Below are 22,444 nucleotides of genomic sequence, written 5' to 3' on the forward strand. Positions count from 1 at the left end.
AGGATGATGGGAAATGTGTGCCTGTGACTGCAAACAGCATCACCTGTCATACCTGTTGTCATGGTGACACGGTGGACAGGCATTTCCCCCAGGAGCTGGAGGAGACCAAAAACAGAGCTACAAGAGAAGAAGAAGAAGAAGAAGAAGAAGAAGAAGAAGAAGAAGAAGAAGAAGAAGAAGAAGAAGAAGAAGTCTCTCTGAACCTGCTGATGTCAAACACCGTCTGTTTCAACTCATCCAACCACTGAACCAGTAACACAGCATCACCAGGCTCCCTTAACAAATGTGTCAGTTTAGTGAGTTGTTGAGTTGGAGACACTTTATAAACTGTGTGAAACTCTGTCTCTGACTGATTCTGACTTATGTGTTCCTTCTTATAAATTCAGCAAATGTTCTACATGAACTTCTTTCTGTCTTTGTTATGGAGGACTGCTGAGAAGTAGAAATAGTGAAAGTGCGGCCTTGGTCTCAGTCGGGTTCGGGTCTTGAACTCGGGTTCAGTCAGGTCTGTGTAAGTGTGTGTGTCAGTACCGGTCGTAGCAGTTGAAGTCGTCCAGCCAGCAGCCTTTCTTCACCAGCTCGATGGAGCCCGAGCTGTTCCTCCAGGAGGCGTAGCAGTGCGAGCGTTTGTCCTTCTCGCCCTCGCAGCGCTCCACTCCGCTCTGATTGGTCTTCTCGATCTCGTAGTTGACATTGTAGTACAGACACTCGGTGGTGTCGGCCTCCCCATGGCTCAGTCCTGCAGCACACAGAGAAGAGAGGGAGGCTTTAATAAGCCTCTTCACACAGACGCATTCACAAACACTCAGCTGACAGATCCACAGTTAAAAGCTGTCGTGGGCGTCGACGCCTCAGACCCCGACCTGAGCACCGCCGTAATTCAGCACCATCAGAAGCACCATTAGTGCTTTCTGATCTTATTAAAGCAGAGAAGAAGAGAGGCGGCATAATGAGCCCGCCTGCAACAGGTGAGCCGCGCTCTGAAAGGAAGCTTTCAGCCGACGTCTGCATGAAGAGTGAAGAGAAAACGAGTTCAATCAGTGACTCAGTCTGACATCTCTTAAACGGAGGAAAATCTGACTGGGGTTTGGTTCAGAGATCCACATACAGAACATGTGATGGACCGTTTCTTCTTTCTCCTCCTTCCCTTTTATCTCTCTCCTCTCTGCCTCCTCCATTTTGTCTCCTCTTTAAGGAGGTGGAGGTCACACGCACACGCACACGCACACACACACACACACACACACACACACACACACACACACACAGCAGCTACACATCGTCCGTCATCAAAGAGCTTCAGATTCAGGAAGTTATGGGCACCAGATGTGACCTTTGACCTCTGAGGTCATACGAGAATGAGGTCATCACCAAAGAAGAAAAACTGAGGCCCCAACACACACACACACACACACACACACACACGCACACACGCACACACACACGCACACACGCACACACGCACACAAAACTGACAAGCTAGCACCGCTGTTAGCCTGTCGGAGAAGCTAACACTGAAATCAAGAGTCTTTGGGGGTTTTGGACTGTAGACTGTAGAAAGTATCTCAGATATGTACTCGAGTACTTCACTTGAGTAAATGTACTTAGTTACTGAGCTGGGTGAGCAGGTGAATGACGGACAGGAGGACGAACATCATTAAAAACTTGGTGCAGATAAAAGTTGGACTGAAGAGACGAGCAGAGACGAGCGGACAGCGAGCGTTTGGCAGCGCTCACTGCGACAGATGTTACAGCCAATCTGTGCATTTATCGTTGCCAGGCAACCACACACACACACACACACACACACACACACACACACAGCTGTGGGCTGACAGCAGTACAGTAACAGCTGCAGTAATACTACTTCCTGTTGGTGTCACACTCAGAAACTCTTCAGTTTGTCTCTCACAGCGTTTAAATAAAGGTTGAATTGAAACAGATTGAACAGGAAGTTAAATCCTGCTGTGAAGTGTCTGATGTTTAATGTAGTTACTCAAGTAAAGTATGAGTACCTCAGAACTGTACGGTACAGTACTTGAGTACATCTACTTCCATCACTGGTAACACCACAATGGAAAATACTCAAGTACAAGTAAAAGCCCCACATTAAATTGTTACTTGAGTAAAAGTACTGAAGCAAAATCTACTACTGTAGGCTGCAGTACTTTAATTACTTAATATACTTTATTACTCTATTACAATGTGTCACTTGTCGTTGTGTAATCTGTAAAGTGACTAAACTCTACAGCTGTCAGATACATGAGTGCAGTAAAAAGTACAATATTTTCCCAACAAATGCAGTGAAGTAGAAGTATAAAGTATCATGAAATGAAAATACTCAAGTACAAGTACAAGTACCTCAGAATTAGTAGCTGATATTTAATGTACTTACGTATCCAAAGTACAAATAAATTCTACATGAAATCAAGAAAATACTTACTAATACTAGTTAATACAAAATGTGCAACTTTGGCTCTGATGCTGCATGTAATCTGTAAAGTAACTAGTAACTAAAGTAATCAATAAAATGTGGGTCAATATTTGCCTCCTGAATGTGGAGTGGAGGGACAGAGGAGCAGAAAATGGAAATACTCAAGTACTGTACTGTAGTACTGTACAGTGAGTGCATGTACCTCAAAACTGTAGTTAAGTACAGTACTTGAGTAAATGTACTTAGTTACATTTGATGTCCCTCTGTACTGTATATGATGACGTGCACGTCACAGTGCAGCGGGTCTGAACCTCATCAGTATTCTGGAGGTCGACTTTGGTCGCCATGGAGATCTGTGAGCTAATGGGCCAGGCAGCTGTCAGTGTGTGTGTGTGTGTGTGTGTGTGTGTGTGTGTGCGAGTGTGTGTGTGTGTGTGCGTGTGTGTCACTTGACATTTCGTCCAAGTTCTTTTTCAATTAAAAAGTTGAGCAGCAAGTTACAAAGTTCAGGAGCAGAACACACACACACACACACACACACAGACACACACACACACACACACACACACACACACACGCACACACACAGACACACACACACACACAGACACACACACACGCACACACACACACGCACACACACGCACGCACACACACACGCACAGAACATCTGTCAGCCTCTCTCTGGAGTATTAAAGGGATATTGCAGATATTTAAACATTAACTCACACACATCATGCTAACATGCTAAGCTAAGGGCCCAGACGGTGAGGACGGCCCGCCCCTTCAGCAGAACTTCTAACAAAGTGAAGCGCTTCACTCCACGACCATCAGACGTGTCCATATGGCGGTGAGCGTTTCCATGGCGACAGCCCTACGGTGGCCTGCGAGGGCACAAGAGACACAATAACATGTCTGCTCTCTCTCTCACACACACACAGCTGCAAACCAGCTCCATTGTCAGTGTGTGAGATCGTTTGACCCCGTGTGTCACACACACACACACACACACACACACAATATATATATGTATGCTAATGAGTCTGATGTGTGTGTGTGTGATTATACAGCAGATGTAGAAAAGCAGACGAGCTGGTGAGAAAATAAAAACTGTCACTGATCCTGATTTTGATCTCAGTGATGGACTCTGACAGCTGAGTCGACTCATCAGCCCTGAAACATCCTGGAACACAGAGCGGCAGCAGGACGTGTTTCTGTTGCTAACTGGAGTTAGCATCGCCTGGTTCCTCTGTGGGATTATTGAACTTGATTTTTGATTATTACAGAAAATAATCTGAAGTTTCTGATCCGTCCAGGTTCTGATCATCCAGATAATCTCCACAGATGAACTCCACTCTGATGTTTGAAGTGTAAATTAAATGTGTAGCAGTAAAAAGCTAATGCTAGGCTACAAACAGACGACATCACGGTCACATGACTGAAACGTCTCCACCACTGAGCGTCTTACTGCACAATTACTATCCAGGTTTTCTATAAACTGATCAATGTACGAGTTGTAAAGTCAGAGTCAGAACAGTGTGTAACTAAAGTGGCCTGTAAAGACGGACTAGTGAGCAGATGAGTCTCCGTGTTCGCTGTGAGGACGTTTAATGTCCCCGACGACCTCTGTGGCCTCATTCAGACACTTGTTAGCAACCGCTAACCGTTTTTAACACATGAAGAGCTTTATAATTAAACTGTGGACATTTAATGATGAACAAAACATGTAAATATGTTCAGCCTGTGGTGACCACACACCTTCTTTCACACATTTAACTGGAAACACATTCAACACACTCACAGACTTTGAGGCGAGGGAACAGGAAGTGCTAACATGCTAACATGCTAACTGATGTCTGAGTTTTAGGACGACAGACTCTCCATCTCTGATTAGGAAACATTTTTATTGTATCACAGAGGTGAAATACAATCAATCATTCATCAGAAGCTCCTCCTGCACAAATAAAGGATCCATAAAAGTGGTGACGTCATCACCCTGTCGTTCTTTAGTTTGAATCTGTAGCATCGACACACGCGTGACGACCTTCAGCTGTTGGAAACAGAAACTGTACGTCAGCGAGCGACACGGCTTCATGTGAAGATATTCACCATCATCAGGATAATGAAACTTTAACGTCAAAGTCCAGTTTTAGTGAAAATAGATTAAATAAATTGTGAACATCTCTCCTGCAGACTGTGATCACAGCAGACGAGCTGCATGGAGACATCTGATGTTTAAATCATCTCCAGCTGCTTCAGCTGTGACTGTTTTTGTGTGAACTGTTCCTTTAAAGAAGTATTAGGTGGAATCATCCTTTATTAATTTCTCTCCATCTGCAGCTCCGCAGCGTTCTCATGACCTTTGACACGTCACACTCTCGTCTGATTGGTCGTGAGCTGAGACAGCTGCAGCGACGTCACATCATCACATCACACATTAACATGGCCGCCCTGCGTGTGTGTGTGTGTGTGTGTGCGACCTCTGACCTCCTGTGTTTCCTGATGATACGGATACAGACGTGTGTGAAATGCAGATCGCTCAGAGTGTGTGTGTGTGTGTGTGTGTGTGTGTGTGTGTGAGAGAGAGACTTTATGATGCAAAATGACTGCAGACGAATTATTAAGAGTCTTTGTTCGCTCCAGACACAAAGGTCAGAGGTCACACACACACATATAAAGGCATCTGCCAGGCCAAGTGTGTGTCTGTGTGCGTGTGTGTCTGTGTGCGTGTGTGTGTGTGCGTGTGTGTGTGTGTGCATATGTTAGTGAGATCACAGGGCAACATATGAGATGCAAAGCCATGGGAACTCTTCACACAGTTTGTGAGCTGGCTGGATGTTTTTATGTGAGCGTTGCTGTTTCAGTCTGTAGTTTTTGTTAAAGTGTATTTTGTAGTTCTTATTTATACTTTTATTGTCTTTGTTGCCGTGGTGATGAAGAGAGATCAGCAGGAGGTTTTGTATCTCAAAAACTAAAATATCATCATAGTTTAATATGTTTCCATCCTGACATGTCATGACGTTATTATAGTTTATTCACTTTTAGTTCAGGTTGTTCAGATTTTGTGGAGATTTGAAGATGCTGAGAGAAATGACATCACAATAAGTAAATATATTAGTGTTTATGCTCTGTTGTCCTCAAAATATAGAAGCGAGATCAGAGCAACAGAGGAGGGAACACTGTTCAGGACGGACAGGAAGTAGCTATGTACAGAGTACATTAACAAAATAAAATGACAGTAGATGTTAAAGTCATGAAGCTTCAGATGTTTTCTGATAAAGAAAATATACGTCAGGAAGAATCTGACCGACGGGGACAACAAGGGAACCAAACAGGAAGTGACGTCATGATTCTGGCTCTCTATTGGTCGACAGGGTGAATTCAATAAAGTTCAATAAAGTCTGAAACAAACGTGCACAGACTCTCTCCTCTCAGCCAAGTCCTGGACCTCATCCAGCTGGATCCCAGAACGGCTTCCCCCTCCCCAAACTCTCTCTCACACACACACACAGACACACACATACACAGATACACACTGACAGTCACACACACACACACTGCCTCTATTTATAGCCACTCACCACTCAGCCTCGACGCTGCTGAAGCGTTTCTCTGAGAAAACGATAAGAGGACGAGAAAAGAAAGACTGAGAGAGCTCGTCATTAACCAGAACTCCATCACACACACACACACACGCACACACACACACACACGCACACACACACACACACACACGCACACACACACGCACACACACACACACACCAGCTGTAAGTGCCATCAATCACAAAGCAGTCGGCCTGCAGACAAAGACTCGACCTCGGAGACAGCGGGCCTCGTCGCTGCACAGAGAACAACAAAGAGAATTTCTGCTCGTCCGGCCTTCATCACTTCATTTCAGCATCACTTGGACCGGATCAGACAGAAACACATTCAAGGTTCACTTCAACACACTGACACTGAAAATGAGTCAGAGGCAAGAAAATGAAGAAAAGCTCAGAGTCACATCGACACTTCAGATCGTTAACGCATCTGTTCTCGGATCAGTTCCATCGGTTTGGATCAGTAGTAAAAGATCAACCTTTTATGTTGAATCAGAAATATAGAACATAAATTGGTTTGAATTGGCAGAACCAGCTGGAACACAGCAGAACTGAACCAGAAGCCACAATATCACCAGACTCCATTAACAAATCACATGATTTTGAGAGTTGTTAAGTGATCAATCAGGACCAACGCTGACCTGATGGAGGATCCATCAGGACCAACGCTGACCTGATGGAGGATCCATCAGGACCAACGCTGACCTGATGGAGGATCACAAAGTCAGTCAGCTTCTTCCTCTTTAATGGAAATCCATCTGACAGTAACACTGAGACTGAAACACAGTGAGACTGAAACACAGTGAGACTGAAACACAGTGACACTGAAACACACTGAGACTGAAACACACTGAGACTGAAACACAGTGAGACTGAAACACAGTGAGACTGAAACACAGTGACACTGAAACACAGTGAAACAGATCTTTAAACTCTTCCATCGTCTCGTCCTGAGCCTCTTTCGATCCGAGTGTCTGTGTATATTTCTGTTCATATGCTTTCTGCAGATTACTCGTTAAACCGGCAGCCATCTGTTATCTTGTTCCCATGGGAACAGTCAACACACTCACTGTAGAGGAATCTGAATGATGGCCGACATCTGCAGGTCTGTAAACCTGCAAACAGCTGCAGCTCCGTCAGTCCGTCACGTTCTGCTCCAGACACGTAGAACACGACAAAGGAACGTCTGGACGTCTATGAAGTGAGTTCTGTCTTCATCTGTCTGTTCCAACAAGAACCAAACACACACCTCTTCTGTTTCTGCTTCCAAAGACCCGTTTAGGAAGCAGCAGGAGACCCACCAGCACTTTCCTCCTGAGGAACCTTGGCCAGCAGTCGGCCTTCGTCACTGCTGGTTCTGTTTAATGTGGGTTTGGTGTGTCTGGGCCTTACAGGTGGTGTAAGGGGATTTAAGGGGTTCTGAGAGTGCCTGAATTGGGTTGATTGGTCTTTGAGGTGGCCACGGTGTCTTCAAAGAGGGTCTGGGGCTGTTAGGAGGGCTCTGCAGGGGTTCTGGGTGGTTCCAAGGCTCCTTTAAGGAGTTTTATGGCTCCATGTCCCAATTAATTTGTCACCAAGTTGTTCTCAGCATCGGCCAACCGTCGACCAATGTCGGGACCATCAACAACCCCCTGTGGATTCAAAAACCCAGCGACCCCCTAAAAGTCACAACGACACCCCTTCAGCACCATGAGACCCGCGGTGCTGTCCTGGGACCCTCCAAACACACCAGTGACCCAAAGCCGCTAAAAGCTCCCTGGATCAGCCCGAGCGTCTCCTGGAGGACGAGCTGCTGCAGATAAAACACCAGACACATGTGAGCGTGCACGAGGCCAAGTGTGCACGTGACCGCTCACGTTTAAACAGCTGATAACTGGAGAAGTTCAGTGTGACGCAACCAGAACACAGCACAGCGTCACCACCTGTGTGTGTGTGTGTGTGTGTGTTTTGTTGTTGTTGTTGTCCAGACAACATCTGCCCCCGTCGTCTCTGAGAGCAGACAGGACACACACACACACACACACACACACACACACACACTGGGCCCCCCATCCTGGACAAATGGCAGAGAGAGAGTCATTCCTCTGGTCCTCGAGGGCGAGAGAGGAAACAAACGAGTGGGGGAGAGGGGGGAGAGAGGGGGGGAGGGGGGATGTCTGGGCCCCTGAGAGCCGTCAGTTTGTCAATGAAAGAGAGCTGGGGACCCCCCCTCGCCCCCCACCCCCCCCCCCATCTGTCACAGCGAGGCACCACACTTTACAGCCAGCAACACAATGCAGACCAACACTCAGCCACTTACTGCTGTTATTCTATACCATGAGCACGGAGAGCGCTGCCGTCTGATTGGACCGTTTGGAAAGGCGCTGGACACGTCCCTGCAGTGTGTGTCTGTGTGTTTTGATAAAGTGTCCTGTACTCTATTGTTGCACTGTGTGCTGTGGGCCCAAATGGCAAGATAACACTTTATCTGTCCAGGTACACACGCACACACACACACACTCACACACACACTAACACACACACACACACACTAACACACACACACACACACAGCTTATCAGGTGAAGCAGCAGCTTGTTGTCCCACATGACCGACTGAACACTGACTTATTCAACGTGTTTCATTTACCTGAACCAGTGACCACCACATCACCAGACTCCCTTAACAAATGTGGTGATTTTAAGAGTTGTTGAGTTAAAACAAACTTTATAACGTAGTGAAACTCTGTCTCTGACAGATTCTGAATCATTGTCTCCTTCTTGTAAATTCAGCATTAAATGAAAACAGTAAGTTGTGTGTTTCCTTGTAAAAAGTGTCAGTTTGTGGCAGCATGGCTGCACCAGCCTGTCTGCTTCTGTGTCTAAAGTGCTAAAGTCTGACCTGCCAACATTTAGCAGCTGTTTGAACACACTGTTTACACTGATTTCACCATTTACACTCAATTTATGAAAGAAGAAACATTTTATTGATCTAAACATGTCACATTTTACAGATACACTAAACAGTAACCAGTATAGGCGACTTCTTTGTCCCAGACTCCCTTAACAAATGTGTCAGTTTAGTGAGTTGTTGAGTTGGAGACACTTTATAAACTGTGTGAAACTCTGTCTCTGACTGATTCTGACTTATTTGTTCCTTCTTGTAAATTCAGCAAATGTTCTACATGAACTTCTTTCTGTCTTTGAGCAGAAACATGGAGTCTGTTTGTCCCGGTGATGGACGGGTTTGTCTCATACAGAGCAGGAAGTGACATCACATCAGATGCAGGTTAATGTCACATTTGGCCAAAATTTGGGTGAAAACCCAAATTTCTGCCCAAAAACTTAAATATTTCAAATTAAATCAGCTGCTTGAGGACACACAGATGTTAAACTGGTGAGATGATCCACTCTGTCTGTTCTACTGTTTCATCATGTTCTCTGACAGCAGCAGAGCTCTGTTGCTGTATTCAGTTAAAGATTACCTCGAGATAAAACATCAACATCCTAACCGGGACAATGATTATTGATCAGATTATGAGCCTATCTGACTGATTGATCTGATTATTCTGTCAGTGTTAATGAAATGAGGCCTCACCGTCTGATTGGCAGCTCTCAGTCTGTCAGTCAGTGTTGACGCTTCAACAGTTGTTTCTGAGGCTCATTCTGATATTTTTAGACTCAGAAAATTTAATTTTAATTATAAATACATAAATGAATCGTGTGTTTAACACCAGGGCTGAAACTTCCTGATAGCTTCCCAGCAGACGTCCTGAACCTGGTTCTGAACTCTGAGCAGATATTTTAATTTAGCTTCAGGGAGGAGTTTCCTTAACTGAGCCGCTCCAGTTAAACCAGAACTTCAGCAGCTGGCCCAGAATATAAAGCATGAAACCTCTCATTGTTAAACCATTTCAGAGGAACCGCGGTGTCTCTGCAGGTACCACCCAGTGAAGATGTTTGAACTGCAACAATCGTCTTAATCTGGTTGTAATCAGATTATTAATCTGCTGATGAAGCGTCTGTTTGACTGTCTGGACGCTGCTTCTCACTCCAACTGTGTGTGTGTGTGTGTGTGTGTGTGTGTGTGTGTGTGTGTGTGTGTGTGTGTGTGTTTTGACATCAAATAACAAAATGTTCAGATTAAATAATCACCAATAATCTGTGATCAATAGTGATCATCTGGTGTCACCCCTCTCCCTCTCTCTGGTCGTAAAGCTGCAGTGTGAACAGTCTCAACACACAACCACACAACACAACATCCACCTGAACATCCACCACAACATCCACCACAACATCCACCTGAACATCCACCACAACATCCACCTGAACATCCACCTGAACATCCACCTGAACATCCACCACAACATCCACCTGAACATCCACCTGAACATCCACCTGAACATCCACCACAACATCCACCTGAACATCCACCTGAACATCCACCTGAACATCCACCTGAACATCCACCACAACATCCACCACAACATCCACCTGAACATCCACCTGAACATCCACCTGAACATCCACCTGAACATCCACCACAACATCCACCTGAACATCCACCTGAACATCCACCTGAACATCCACCACAACATCCACCTGAACATCCACCTGAACATCCACCTGAACATCCACCTCTGCATCCACCTGAACATCCACCACAACATCCACCAGGTCCTGAAACCACAGGGGACCCAGCACGGCTCCCTGAGGAACTCCTCACTCACATCACATCATTTCTTCGTTCTCTGATCATAAATGTTCCTGATTTAAAACATTTGACTTATTTCAGACCAGATCCTTCTGAAATGGCCGAAGTATCTTTGGACCTGGTATGTGTGATGAGACATGGGGACATCTCCAGCCGTGTTTGAGAGACAAACTACAGATTTCCTGTGAACACAGAGTTCTGAAAGCAGCTCAACTTTCCAGCTCTCACTTAGATTCTGATCCGGTTCCACCACAGTCACGTCTCCTGTGACAGACCTGAACAACACTGAAGAAAAAATCAGCTTTAAATGTGTTTTAAAGAAACTCCTCAGCTCCTGGAGCAAGGCACTAAAGTCAGGGGTTCAATTCTGTGTGTTCTCCCCAACACACAGCGTCACTCTACAACATGTGAGCAGAAAGAAACCTCTGCAGGCCTCATGGTGTGTGTGAGTGTGTGTGTGTGTGTGTGTGTGTGTGTGTGTGTGTGTGTGTGCACAATAAAAACAGGGTCTCCTCCTCTACCCACAGTATTGATCGCTGAGAAAGCAGGTCAGCTGAGCTCCAGTCGTATATCACAGAGAGCAATGAGCGTAATGAAACGCCTCCGCTGCAGCTCAGTTACTGTAAACACCAGCAGACGTCTGACGGACGCTCAAAGGTTCACATCACATCTCTGTTCAGAGCCAAAACGTGTCAGAGCGAGATCACTGGAGGAGGATCAATAACACTGAAACCAACGTGTAGTCGATGACACTATTAGAACCAGAACCGTCTCATGTAAATGTCTGTCCTCCGGGTCTTCAACAGAACCTGAATCTGTGTTATAATGTGAAACAGTCCTTTAAAAAGCTGCAATATGTAAGAATTTTAGTCGAAAACACAAAACTTCACTTAAATCATCAACAGATGTGAGGAAACAACAGTTCTGACGTCGTGACGTTGTGTTGAGTTGTTTGAAATGTTCTGATTTCTACATACTGCTCCTTTAAGAGCGATGAACCGACCCGACTGTTGTTTTAAAATCAGGACGTTTTTCTGTTCGTTAACATGTCGGTCCAGAGACATGAAGCCGCTCCAGCAGCTCAGAGGCTGGGACCAATGCTAAAATGCTAACATCAGCATGCTAACATCAGCATGCTAACATGGCACTCGAGCAGCAGCAGATTAATCACAGTCTTAAGGGGAACACACGTCCCAATCTCTCCTCTAGTTGTTGAGATGTTTCGGTGTGAACAGAAGTGTTGGACGGACAGATGGAGCTCCAGCGCTAACGTGGCGCCAACGTGGCTAACAGCCTCTGTTCTCCTCAGAGGAGCCATAAATATTAACTTTACATTAACCAGCAGTTGTTTAATTGATGTGAAGCTCCTGGTTTTATCTCCTGCTGACGTTTGTGTTTCTGAACGCTCCTCGGCTCCACAACACATCGAACCTGGTTTCACATCCCTGTTTCTCCCTCTGGGTCTGCTGTTGACCCGGCACCTCCCCCTCTCCTCCCCTCGTCTCTCCCTCCTCCTCCTCCTCCTCTTGACCTCATGTCATCAATCTTAGGGGAGGAGAAAAAAACAGGCACTGGTCCTTTAAATCTTGCCTGTAGCTACGGGCAACCCATCCCCCATCGTGCACCCCCTCGCCCCCTCTGCTGGTGTTCAGGCCTGCAGGGAGTCGTGGTGGTGAGAGGGCAGATTCAGGCCTCCGCAACACAAACGCTCCCAAATCTTCTCTAATTTTAGATTTACATCAAACAGCCGGCAGCAGCAGGAACACAAAGGATGCTTCAGACGAGCAACTCAAACGTCTGCTGTTTAAATACAGTTTGTTTGTTTCCTCCATGTTGGTACCGTCTCATCGGTCTGCTGCATCACTTCAGACAGACGGACACGCGTGTTGTCTGAGGAAACTGTGGTTTCTGCATCACTTAAATAAAGTTCTGTGGGTCTGAACACGTTCGGCTCGTTCACCTGAAGGACCTGAACCTGAAGCTGCGTTCATCAACTTGTCTTCAGTGAATAAACTGAACTACAGAGACCGAAGGCTGCGTTACACCAGAGGTGGAAACAAAACCACAGAAGAAGAAACACAACCAGTCGCCTCGGCCGTGAGGGATCATTACTGAAATAAGCAAAATGAACTGATAGTTTCTTCTTCAACTTAGGGCCCGGACTAGTGACTGACAGATTATCGGGCCGATATTCTGCATTTCTCCGATCATCCGTCATCAGATCACTTGTGGAGACAGAACCGGGTGTTTTAAGCCAAAACACAGTGTTTTCCTGAGCCCGCCATGTGCTGAACCTGAACCCTTTTATGCTGAAACAGGCTAAAAATGGCTACCAGGCCAGAGACCAGTGACTGAGACGGTTTTTCAACATTTGTCAGCTGAAACCACTGAATATTTTTAACAGGACGTCGGGTCGTTTTGCGGCCGTGCTTGTGGAGACAGAACCGGGTATTTTAAGCCTAAACACATCTTTTCTAAACAACAGCTACCAGGCCAGAGACTGAGACTGAGACTGAGACGGTCAAAGATCCTGTTTGTCTTGTTTTTGATAAAACAACAAAAACTGACAGGAATTATTTTAGTTTCATCTTCTAAATGTCTTCGAGTGGAGAATAAAGGTATTGATCAGAAATCCCGTATCAATTCAGTCTCCATGTACAATTTATCACCAGATTGCTGCAGTGCCTTGGTGTGTGTGTGTGTGTGTGTGTGTGTGTGTGTGTGTATTGATTGGGAGGTAAAGCTGTGAGCAGAAAAAGAAAACCGTTTCTCCACAACAGCCGATCAACAGTCTCTTTGTTCTGACTGTACAAACCTGCTGCTGCAGCTCTTCAGGGCTCATACTGAACTACATATATATATATATATGTGTGTATGTGTGTGTGTGTGTGTGTGTGTGTGTGTGTGTGTGTGTGTGTGTCTGTTCATACACACACACACACGCAGAGCTGCAGCCTGCATGTGTGTGTGTGTGTAGTGATCTGTCTGTCAATAAATATCATCACAGTATTGTGGCTCTGAATGTTTTTATGGAAATATAATAACCTTTCAAACATCGTGATGAACTCGCTGTGACACGACGCAGAAATATTATAGAAATATTAAACAGGACGATATGAAATAATCTGAGCGTTCTGATCCACTGACAGCTGAATGTTTGCTGAGGCCAGAAGATAAATCCTGTCAGCTGATCTCAGAAATCATAAAAATATCGCAGCAGTATGAAGTGAAAAAATGACCATAGTGACTCAAATGACATCTGAGCCTTCATGCTACGTTACGGCTAGTAGCATGCTACTAGCATAACACACCCGAGTCTCTGACTGAACTATCTAGTCATGTTGCATTGTGGGAAGTGTAGGCAGCAGGTGAAGATGAGGAGGACTGTTCTCCTGATGTGTTTCCTCTTCCTGCTCACCGCCGTACGTCTGTACGTTAAACCCCACAGACATCAAAGACTGAATGTGTCATGTGATCATGTATAAAATACCACAACAGCAAAAACTCATCAATTCAAAAACCTCATTTTTCTTTTCCGTCACATTAAACTGAATATTTGGGTTTTTCAACGGTCCATCGCTTCATCACAGGTGGCAAATGTTTACATATCGCACCTTTAAATTACTGAGATCAGTCTACTACACAGAACTACAGTAATACTACAGAACTACACTAATACTACACAGAACTACAGTAATACTACACAGAACTACAGTAATACTACACAGAACTGCACTAATACTACAGAACTACACTAATACTACAGAACTGCACTAATACTACAGAACTACACTAATACTACAGAACTACACTAATACTACACAGAACTACAGTAATACTACAGAACTACACTAATACTACAGAACTACACTAATACTACAGAACTACACTAATACTACAGAACTACACTAATACTACAGAACTACAGTAATACTACACAGAACTACACTAATACTACACAGAACTACACTAATACTACACAGAACTACACTAAGACTACACAGAACTACAGTAATACTACACAGAACTACACTAATACTACAGAACTACACTAATACTACAGAACTACAGTAATACTACACAGAACTACACTAATACTACACAGAACTACACTAATACTACACAGAACTACAGTAATACTACACAGAACTACACTAATACTACAGAACTACACTAATACTACAGAACTACAGTAATACTACACAGAACTACACTAATACTACACAGAACTACACTAATACTACACAGAACTACACTAATACTACAGAACTACATTAATACTACAGAACTACAGTAATACTACAGAACTACACTAATACTACACAGAACTACACTAATACTACACAGAACTACAGTAATACTACACAGAACTACACTAATACTACAGAACTACACTAATACTACAGAACTACAGTAATACTACACAGAACTACACTAATACTACACAGAACTACACTAATACTACAGAACTACACTAATACTACAGAACTACACTAATACTACAGAACTACAGTAATACTATACAGAACTACACTAATACTACAGAACTACAGGAATACTACACAGAACTACACTAATACTACAGAACTACAGGAATACTACACAGAACTACACTAATACTACAGAACTACACTAATACTACAGAACTACAGGAATACTACACAGAACTACACTAATACTACAGAACTACAGTAATACTACACAGAACTACACTAATACTACAGAACTACAGTAATACTACACAGAACTACACTAATAATACATAACTACACTAATACTACAGAACTACAGTAATACTACACAGAACTACACTAATACTACACAGAACTACACTAATACTACAGAACTACAGTAATACTACACAGAACTACAGTAATACTACACAGAACTACACTAATACTACACAGAACTACAGTAATACTACACAGAACTACAGTAATACTACACAGAACTACACTAATACTACAGAACTACACTAATACTACAGAACTACAGTAATACTACACAGAACTACAGTAATACTACACAGAACTACACTAATACTACAGAACTACACTAATACTACACAGAACTACACTAATACTACAGAACTATAATACTACAGAACTACACTAATACTACACAGAACTACAGTAATACTACACAGAACTACACTAATACTACACAGAACTACACTAATACTACACAGAACTACACTAAGTCTACACAGAACTACAGTAATACTACACAGAACTACACTAATACTACAGAACTACACTAATACTACAGAACTACAGTAATACTACACAGAACTACACTAATACTACACAGAACTACACTAATACTACACAGAACTACAGTAATACTACACAGAACTACACTAATACTACAGAACTACACTAATACTACAGAACTACAGTAATACTACACAGAACTACACTAATACTACACAGAACTACACTAATACTACACAGAACTACACTAATACTACAGAACTACATTAATACTACAGAACTACAGTAATACTACAGAACTACACTAATACTACACAGAACTACACTAATACTACACAGAACTACAGTAATACTACACAGAACTACACTAATACTACAGAACTACACTAATACTACAGAACTACAGTAATACTACACAGAACTACACTAATACTACACAGAACTACACTAATACTACAGAACTACATTAATACTACAGAACTACAGTAATACTACAGAACTACACTAATACTACAGAACTACAGTAATACTATACAGAACTACACTAATACTACAGAACTACAGGAATACTACACAGAACTACACTAATACTACAGAACTACAGGAATACTACACAGAACTACACTAATACTACAGAACTACACTAATACTACAGAACTACAGGAATACTACACAGAACTACACTAATACTACAGAACTACAGTAATACTACACAGAACTACACTAATACTACAGAACTACAGTAATACTACACAGAACTACACTAATAATACAGAACTACACTAATACTACAGAACTACAGTAATACTACACAGAACTACACTAATACTACACAGAACTACACTAATACTACAGAACTACAGTAATACTACACAGAACTACAGTAATACTACACAGAACTACACTAATACTACACAGAACTACAGTAATACTACACAGAACTACAGTAATACTACACAGAACTACACTAATACTACAGAACTACACTAATACTACAGAACTACAGTAATACTACACAGAACTACAGTAATACTACACAGAACTACACTAATACTACAGAACTACACTAATACTACACAGAACTACACTAATACTACAGAACTACACTAATACTACAGAACTACACTAATACTACACAGAACTACAGTAATACTACACAGAACTACACTAATACTACACAGAACTACACTAATACTACAGAACTACAGTAATACTACAGAACTACACTAATACTACACAGAACTACAGTAATACTACACAGAACTACACTAATACTACACAGAACCACGTTTGGTCAGGTATGAACGTTTGATCCTCTCTCGTAGTGAAACTGACTTCCTGTTGCCAGTTTGAGGACTGTAGCAGTGTTTAAGTGAGAACGTGTTGCCAGGTTTGCCACAGAGGTTGCCAGGTGTCTCGCTGGTGTTTCAACCCAATCCAGTGAAAAATGAGACGAAAACACAGAATCACAAAAATGATGAAATTAAGCTCAGAGGGCCAAAAGTCTTCAGAGTTCAGCCGGAGGATCCGACAACTTCCTGTGGATTTACCAGCTTCAACAGGACCGGGAGAAGTTCTGGATTCTGGGTGAACTGGTGTAGAATGACCAGCCAGAACCACAGAAATATCACCTGTCATACTGAGACCGACAGGAAGCATCACGAAGCCTGAGGTCACTGTGATGTCACTGATGACCACCACCACCACAACAACAACAACCACAACAACAACAACAACAACAACAACAACCACAACCACAACAACCACAACAACCACAACCACAACAACAACAACCACAACAACAACAACCACCACCACCACAACCACAACAACAACAACCACCACCACAACAACCACAACAACCACAACAACAACAACCACAACAACCACAACCACAACAACCACAACAACCACAACCACAACAACAACAACCACAACAACCACAACCACAACCACAACCACAACAACCACAACCACAACAACAACAACCACAACAACCACAACCACAACAACAACAACCACAACCACAACAACAACAACCACAACAACCACAACCACAACAACAACAACCACAACAACAACAACCACAACCACAACCACAACAACCACAACCACAACCACAACAACAACAACCACAACAACCACAACCACAACAACAACAACCACAACCACAACAACAACAACCACAACAACCACAACCACAACAACAACAACCACAACCACAACCACAACAACCACAACCACAACAACAACAACCACAACAACCACAACCACAACAACAACAACCACAACCACAACCACAACAACCACCACAACAACAACAACCACCACAACAACAACAACAACAACATCAACAACCACAACCACAACAACAACAACAACAACAACCACAACAACAACAACAACATCAGGATAACGCAGTCAGAATGACAAAGCTCACTTCTGGAGGCCGGAGCAACTTCACAAGCGAGTGTAACCTTCTGCACACGACTGTGAGGGACATTTAGTCCATCACTCTTATTTTAACATGTCAGAGGACAACAGGTCCACAGAGGACATCAGGTCCACAATGGACATCAGGTCAGGTCCACAGAGGACATCAGGTCCACAGAGGACATCAGGTCCACAATGGACATCAGGTCAGGTCCACAGAGGACGTCAGGTCCACAGAGGACATCAGGTCCACAGAGGATGTCAGGTCCACAGAGGACATCAGGTCCACAATGGACATCAGGTCCACAGAGGACATCAGGTCCACAGAGGACATCAGGTCCACAGAGGACGTCAGGTCCACAGAGGACATCAGGTCCACAGAGGACATCAGGTCAGGTCCACAGAGGACGTCAGGTCCACAGAGGACATCAGGTCAGGTCCACAGAAGACGTCAGGTCCACAGAGGACATCAGGTCCACAGAGGACATCAGGTCCACAGAGGACGTCAGGTCCACAGAGGACATCAGTGTCTCAGAGTTCACAGGTGTAAAACTTTCACCAGACTGTTGGACTGAATAACTGAGACATTATATTTTCATATGATCCCATGTTGATGCTGAAACAACATCATCTGTGTCGATGCTCAGACCAACAGGAAACATAAGGAAGCCTGATGACTGACAACAACAACAACAACAACAACAACAACAGGACAACACTGTCTTAAACAAAATGTCTCTTCTGGAGCTCAGAGACACAAACATCAGACATATTAAAGACGTTTCACCTGAAATGCCTCACAGTGACGTCACAGAGTCATCAGTGGAGGTGTGATGATGATGATGATGATGATGATGATGATGATGATGATGAAGGTCCATGTTCATACTGGCACATTACAGGTGTATCTGTCTGACGTCACCTTCACCAACATGACAGGAGCATTATGCCTTTTATCATCTCGTGTGTGTGTGTGTGTGTGTGTGCGCGCGTGTGTGTCTGTAGTATTTTTCCAGCACGCACGCGCACACGCCTCCTCTCCGCTACTACGAGGCCACATGACCGCGAGCTCCTCGAGCTGCTTCATTCATCCGCCCGCCGTGTGTCGTAGTAAAAACGCGCGTGGACGGTACCGAGCAGCGCGTGCACAGACCCAGACGCAGAGATCGATGTGTCCGGTTATCTTTGATTTATTGTGTTTGTTTTAGAAAAGGGCTCGAGCTCTGCTGATCGATTATTGATCCGGCTGCATGCCTGAGCAGACAATGGAGCCTGCAGCCACACACACACACACACACACACATACACACATACACACACGCGTACGCGCGCGCACACACGGCTGCAGCCAAGCCCCCCGAAATGAACTGACAGTGAATATAAATGCTGGACTGAGGTGACTCCTCACACACACACACACACACACACACACAGAGGTGGATCATCACAGGTGTCCTCACATCGTCTAATCACGTGCACGCGCTCACCTGCAGCCGCACATCTCGGATTTTTTCGGTGCAAAATGAGGACACAATCCTCAGTCCACCTCACACACACACACACACACACACACTCTCTCTCTCTCTCTCTCGTTAATATTCCTGCAGTGTGTGTGTGTGTGTGTGTGTGTGTGTGTGTGTGTCGCCATGTGCTGCTGCTGGACAAACACTACACAACCCTCCGTGTTCCTAAAAACGCTCAGAATGTCTCTGGACTTTGGTGCAGAAACAACACCCCTCCACAATAAAAGCCCGGAGCCTCCTGAGTGTCTGATCCTCGCCGCGCTGCTCTGGTGTTTGCGGGCTGCAGTCAGTGTTGCAGCCCGCAGCCCGCAGCCCGCAGCCCTTTCACCCACAAACCCGCAGCAGCAGCAGAATGAGGCCAGCGGCTCTCTCTCTCTCTCTCTCTCTCTCTCTCTCTCCTCTCTCTCTCTCTCTCTCTCTCTCTCTCTCTCTCTCTCTCTCTCTCCTCACCTGCACACAAAGTTCCCAGCAGAAGTGCACAGGTCAGCCCGGAGAGCCACATTATTCCCTCTGGTCGGAGGCGGGTTCGGTCCTGCTGTCGTCCGGATCCTCCTCCAACATTTAAAACACAAGTTCCAGGAGCGCTGCGTAAAACCAGGACCCGCAGCCAGGCCCGGCTCCGGGACGGTGCGTCCGTCCACTGGGCTTTTGTGTGTGTGTGTGTGTGTGTGTGTGTGTGTGTGTGTGTGTGTGTGTGTGTGTGCGTGTGTGTGTGTGTGTGCAGTGTGTAATAATCCAGCCTCCTCCTGCTCCTCCTCCTGCTCCTGCTCCTCCTGCTCCTCCACAAGGCTCTACGGAGAAGTTCCCAGCGGATCCGGAGCCGTGCGGGGCGGCGGCGGGGTCAGTCTCACTCAGCCCGCTGAAACACTCACAAAAGGCGGTTAGAGGCGTGAAAGGAGCCCGCAGACCTCCTCCTCAGCCCGGCTCTCCCTCTCTCTCTCTGTGATCAGTGCAGCTCTCTCCACCGCCCCGTCCTCTCTCTCTCCCTCTCTCTCTCTCTCTGGTCGGGGCTGCTGGGGACAAACAGGCAGGATGACGTCAAGCTGCTGCAGCAACACCTGCTTCCTGTTTCAAAATAAAACTCCAGCTGCTCACATCCTCCACAGGGTGGAGCACACAGTTTGAGATAAAAAGTGAAACCAGAGAAATCCTCCAGGGTCCTCGAGGTGAGTGAAGTCAGCACTCAGCAGAGACTCTGGTTCTGGTTCTGGTTCTGGTTCTCTGTCTCCGCTCTGTAACGTTACGTTCATGAAGTAAAGTCCATTTCCCCTCCAGCTCCAGTCAGCAGTCAACATTACAGAACAGAACCACCCGACGGTGGAGGTCACCTCCGGATCACTGCTGCAGTCAGGTTGATAAACAGGAGTGAAGATAAATCCACAAGTTCAAAAGTAACTCTGAGCTCTCACCTGACTTTATATCATCAGGAGGAGATGATGACTGAGCCTGACTTTATATCATCAGGAGGAGATGATGACTGAGCCTGACTTTATATCATCAGGAGGAGATGATGGCTGAGCCTGACTTTATATCATCAGGAGGAGATGATGACTGAGCCTGACTTTATATCATCAGGAGGAGATGATGGCTGAGTCTGACTTTATATCATCAGGAGGAGATGATGGCTGAGCCTGACTTTATATCATCAGGAGGAGATGATGGCTGAGCCTGACTTTATATCATCAGGAGGAGATGATGACTGGACCTGTTCTGCTCGGGTTCAGTTGGTTGGCTCAGCTCAGTAATGCAACACAACTCACTTTTATTTTGATAATCTTGACCGGATGCTCTGTCTTTTGTTTTGGCGGACTTGACAGTGTTTGGTGCACCCGAGCTGAACCGAGTCCAAAATGGCTCCTAAAGAGAGAGAGGCACTGAAACATCAGCGCTCAGTGGGACTCGTCTTCGTCTTCGTCTTCGTGTTCTGGACTCTTGTTTGATTTGATTTGATCTGTTTTTATGTAAATGTTTGTTTAATTGACTCTTTGATCTCTTGATATTCGGCTCATGTTCAGATTGTCATTCTGCAAAAATTGCAAAACAAATTGAGTGTGTTAGCTTCCTCCTGCAACACAGCAGGCTAACTTTTAGCTCCTGTCTCTTTCAGGCCCCTCCTCCTGAATACCCAGTGTGCTCTGATTGGTCAGCTCACACACACCTGAGTCAGCCCCTCAGGCAACACAAGGACAGCTAGATCAACTGTTCATACCAAACAAGATGCACGGCATAAATTATGCAAATGTGTGACATGGTGATGCAGTGTGATGTCACTGAGTTACTGAATTAAAGGCGGGACTACTGACGAGGCGTTCAGGAGCAGAGGGAGAGATCGTTTACAGGCACAAGAACCGATGACACTGAAGGAAAATAAAGCATAAAAGGATAATAAGTTTATTAATTTATTACTTTGAAATGTTAAAACATCGTCTCATTCACAAACAGACCACAGGGACGCAGTCCCGTCCTCGACTCCTGCAGCAACATAACTACTGTGTAAATGAATTTATATGGGTATTACAGCCACAGAGGCATGATGGGTAATCAACA

The 22,444-nt window shown here is 44.7% G+C and overlaps 1 protein-coding gene across 1 annotated transcript in view; it reads right to left on the reverse strand.

The window, feature by feature from the left end:
* The window catches only part of LOC141014174 (activin receptor type-2B-like), a 29,311-nt gene extending 8,699 nt beyond the window's left edge, over window positions 1–20,612 (reverse strand). Inside the window, 2 exon segments of the mRNA XM_073487860.1 lie at window positions 532–739; window positions 20,348–20,612. Coding sequence (XP_073343961.1) covers window positions 532–739; window positions 20,348–20,399 — 260 coding nt within the window. The 5' untranslated portion in view covers window positions 20,400–20,612.
* Between the last annotated feature and the right edge of the window lie 1,832 nt (window positions 20,613–22,444).

Source organism: Pagrus major, chromosome 19, assembly GCF_040436345.1.
Source record: "Pagrus major chromosome 19, Pma_NU_1.0".
Classification (NCBI taxonomy): domain Eukaryota; kingdom Metazoa; phylum Chordata; class Actinopteri; order Spariformes; family Sparidae; genus Pagrus; species Pagrus major.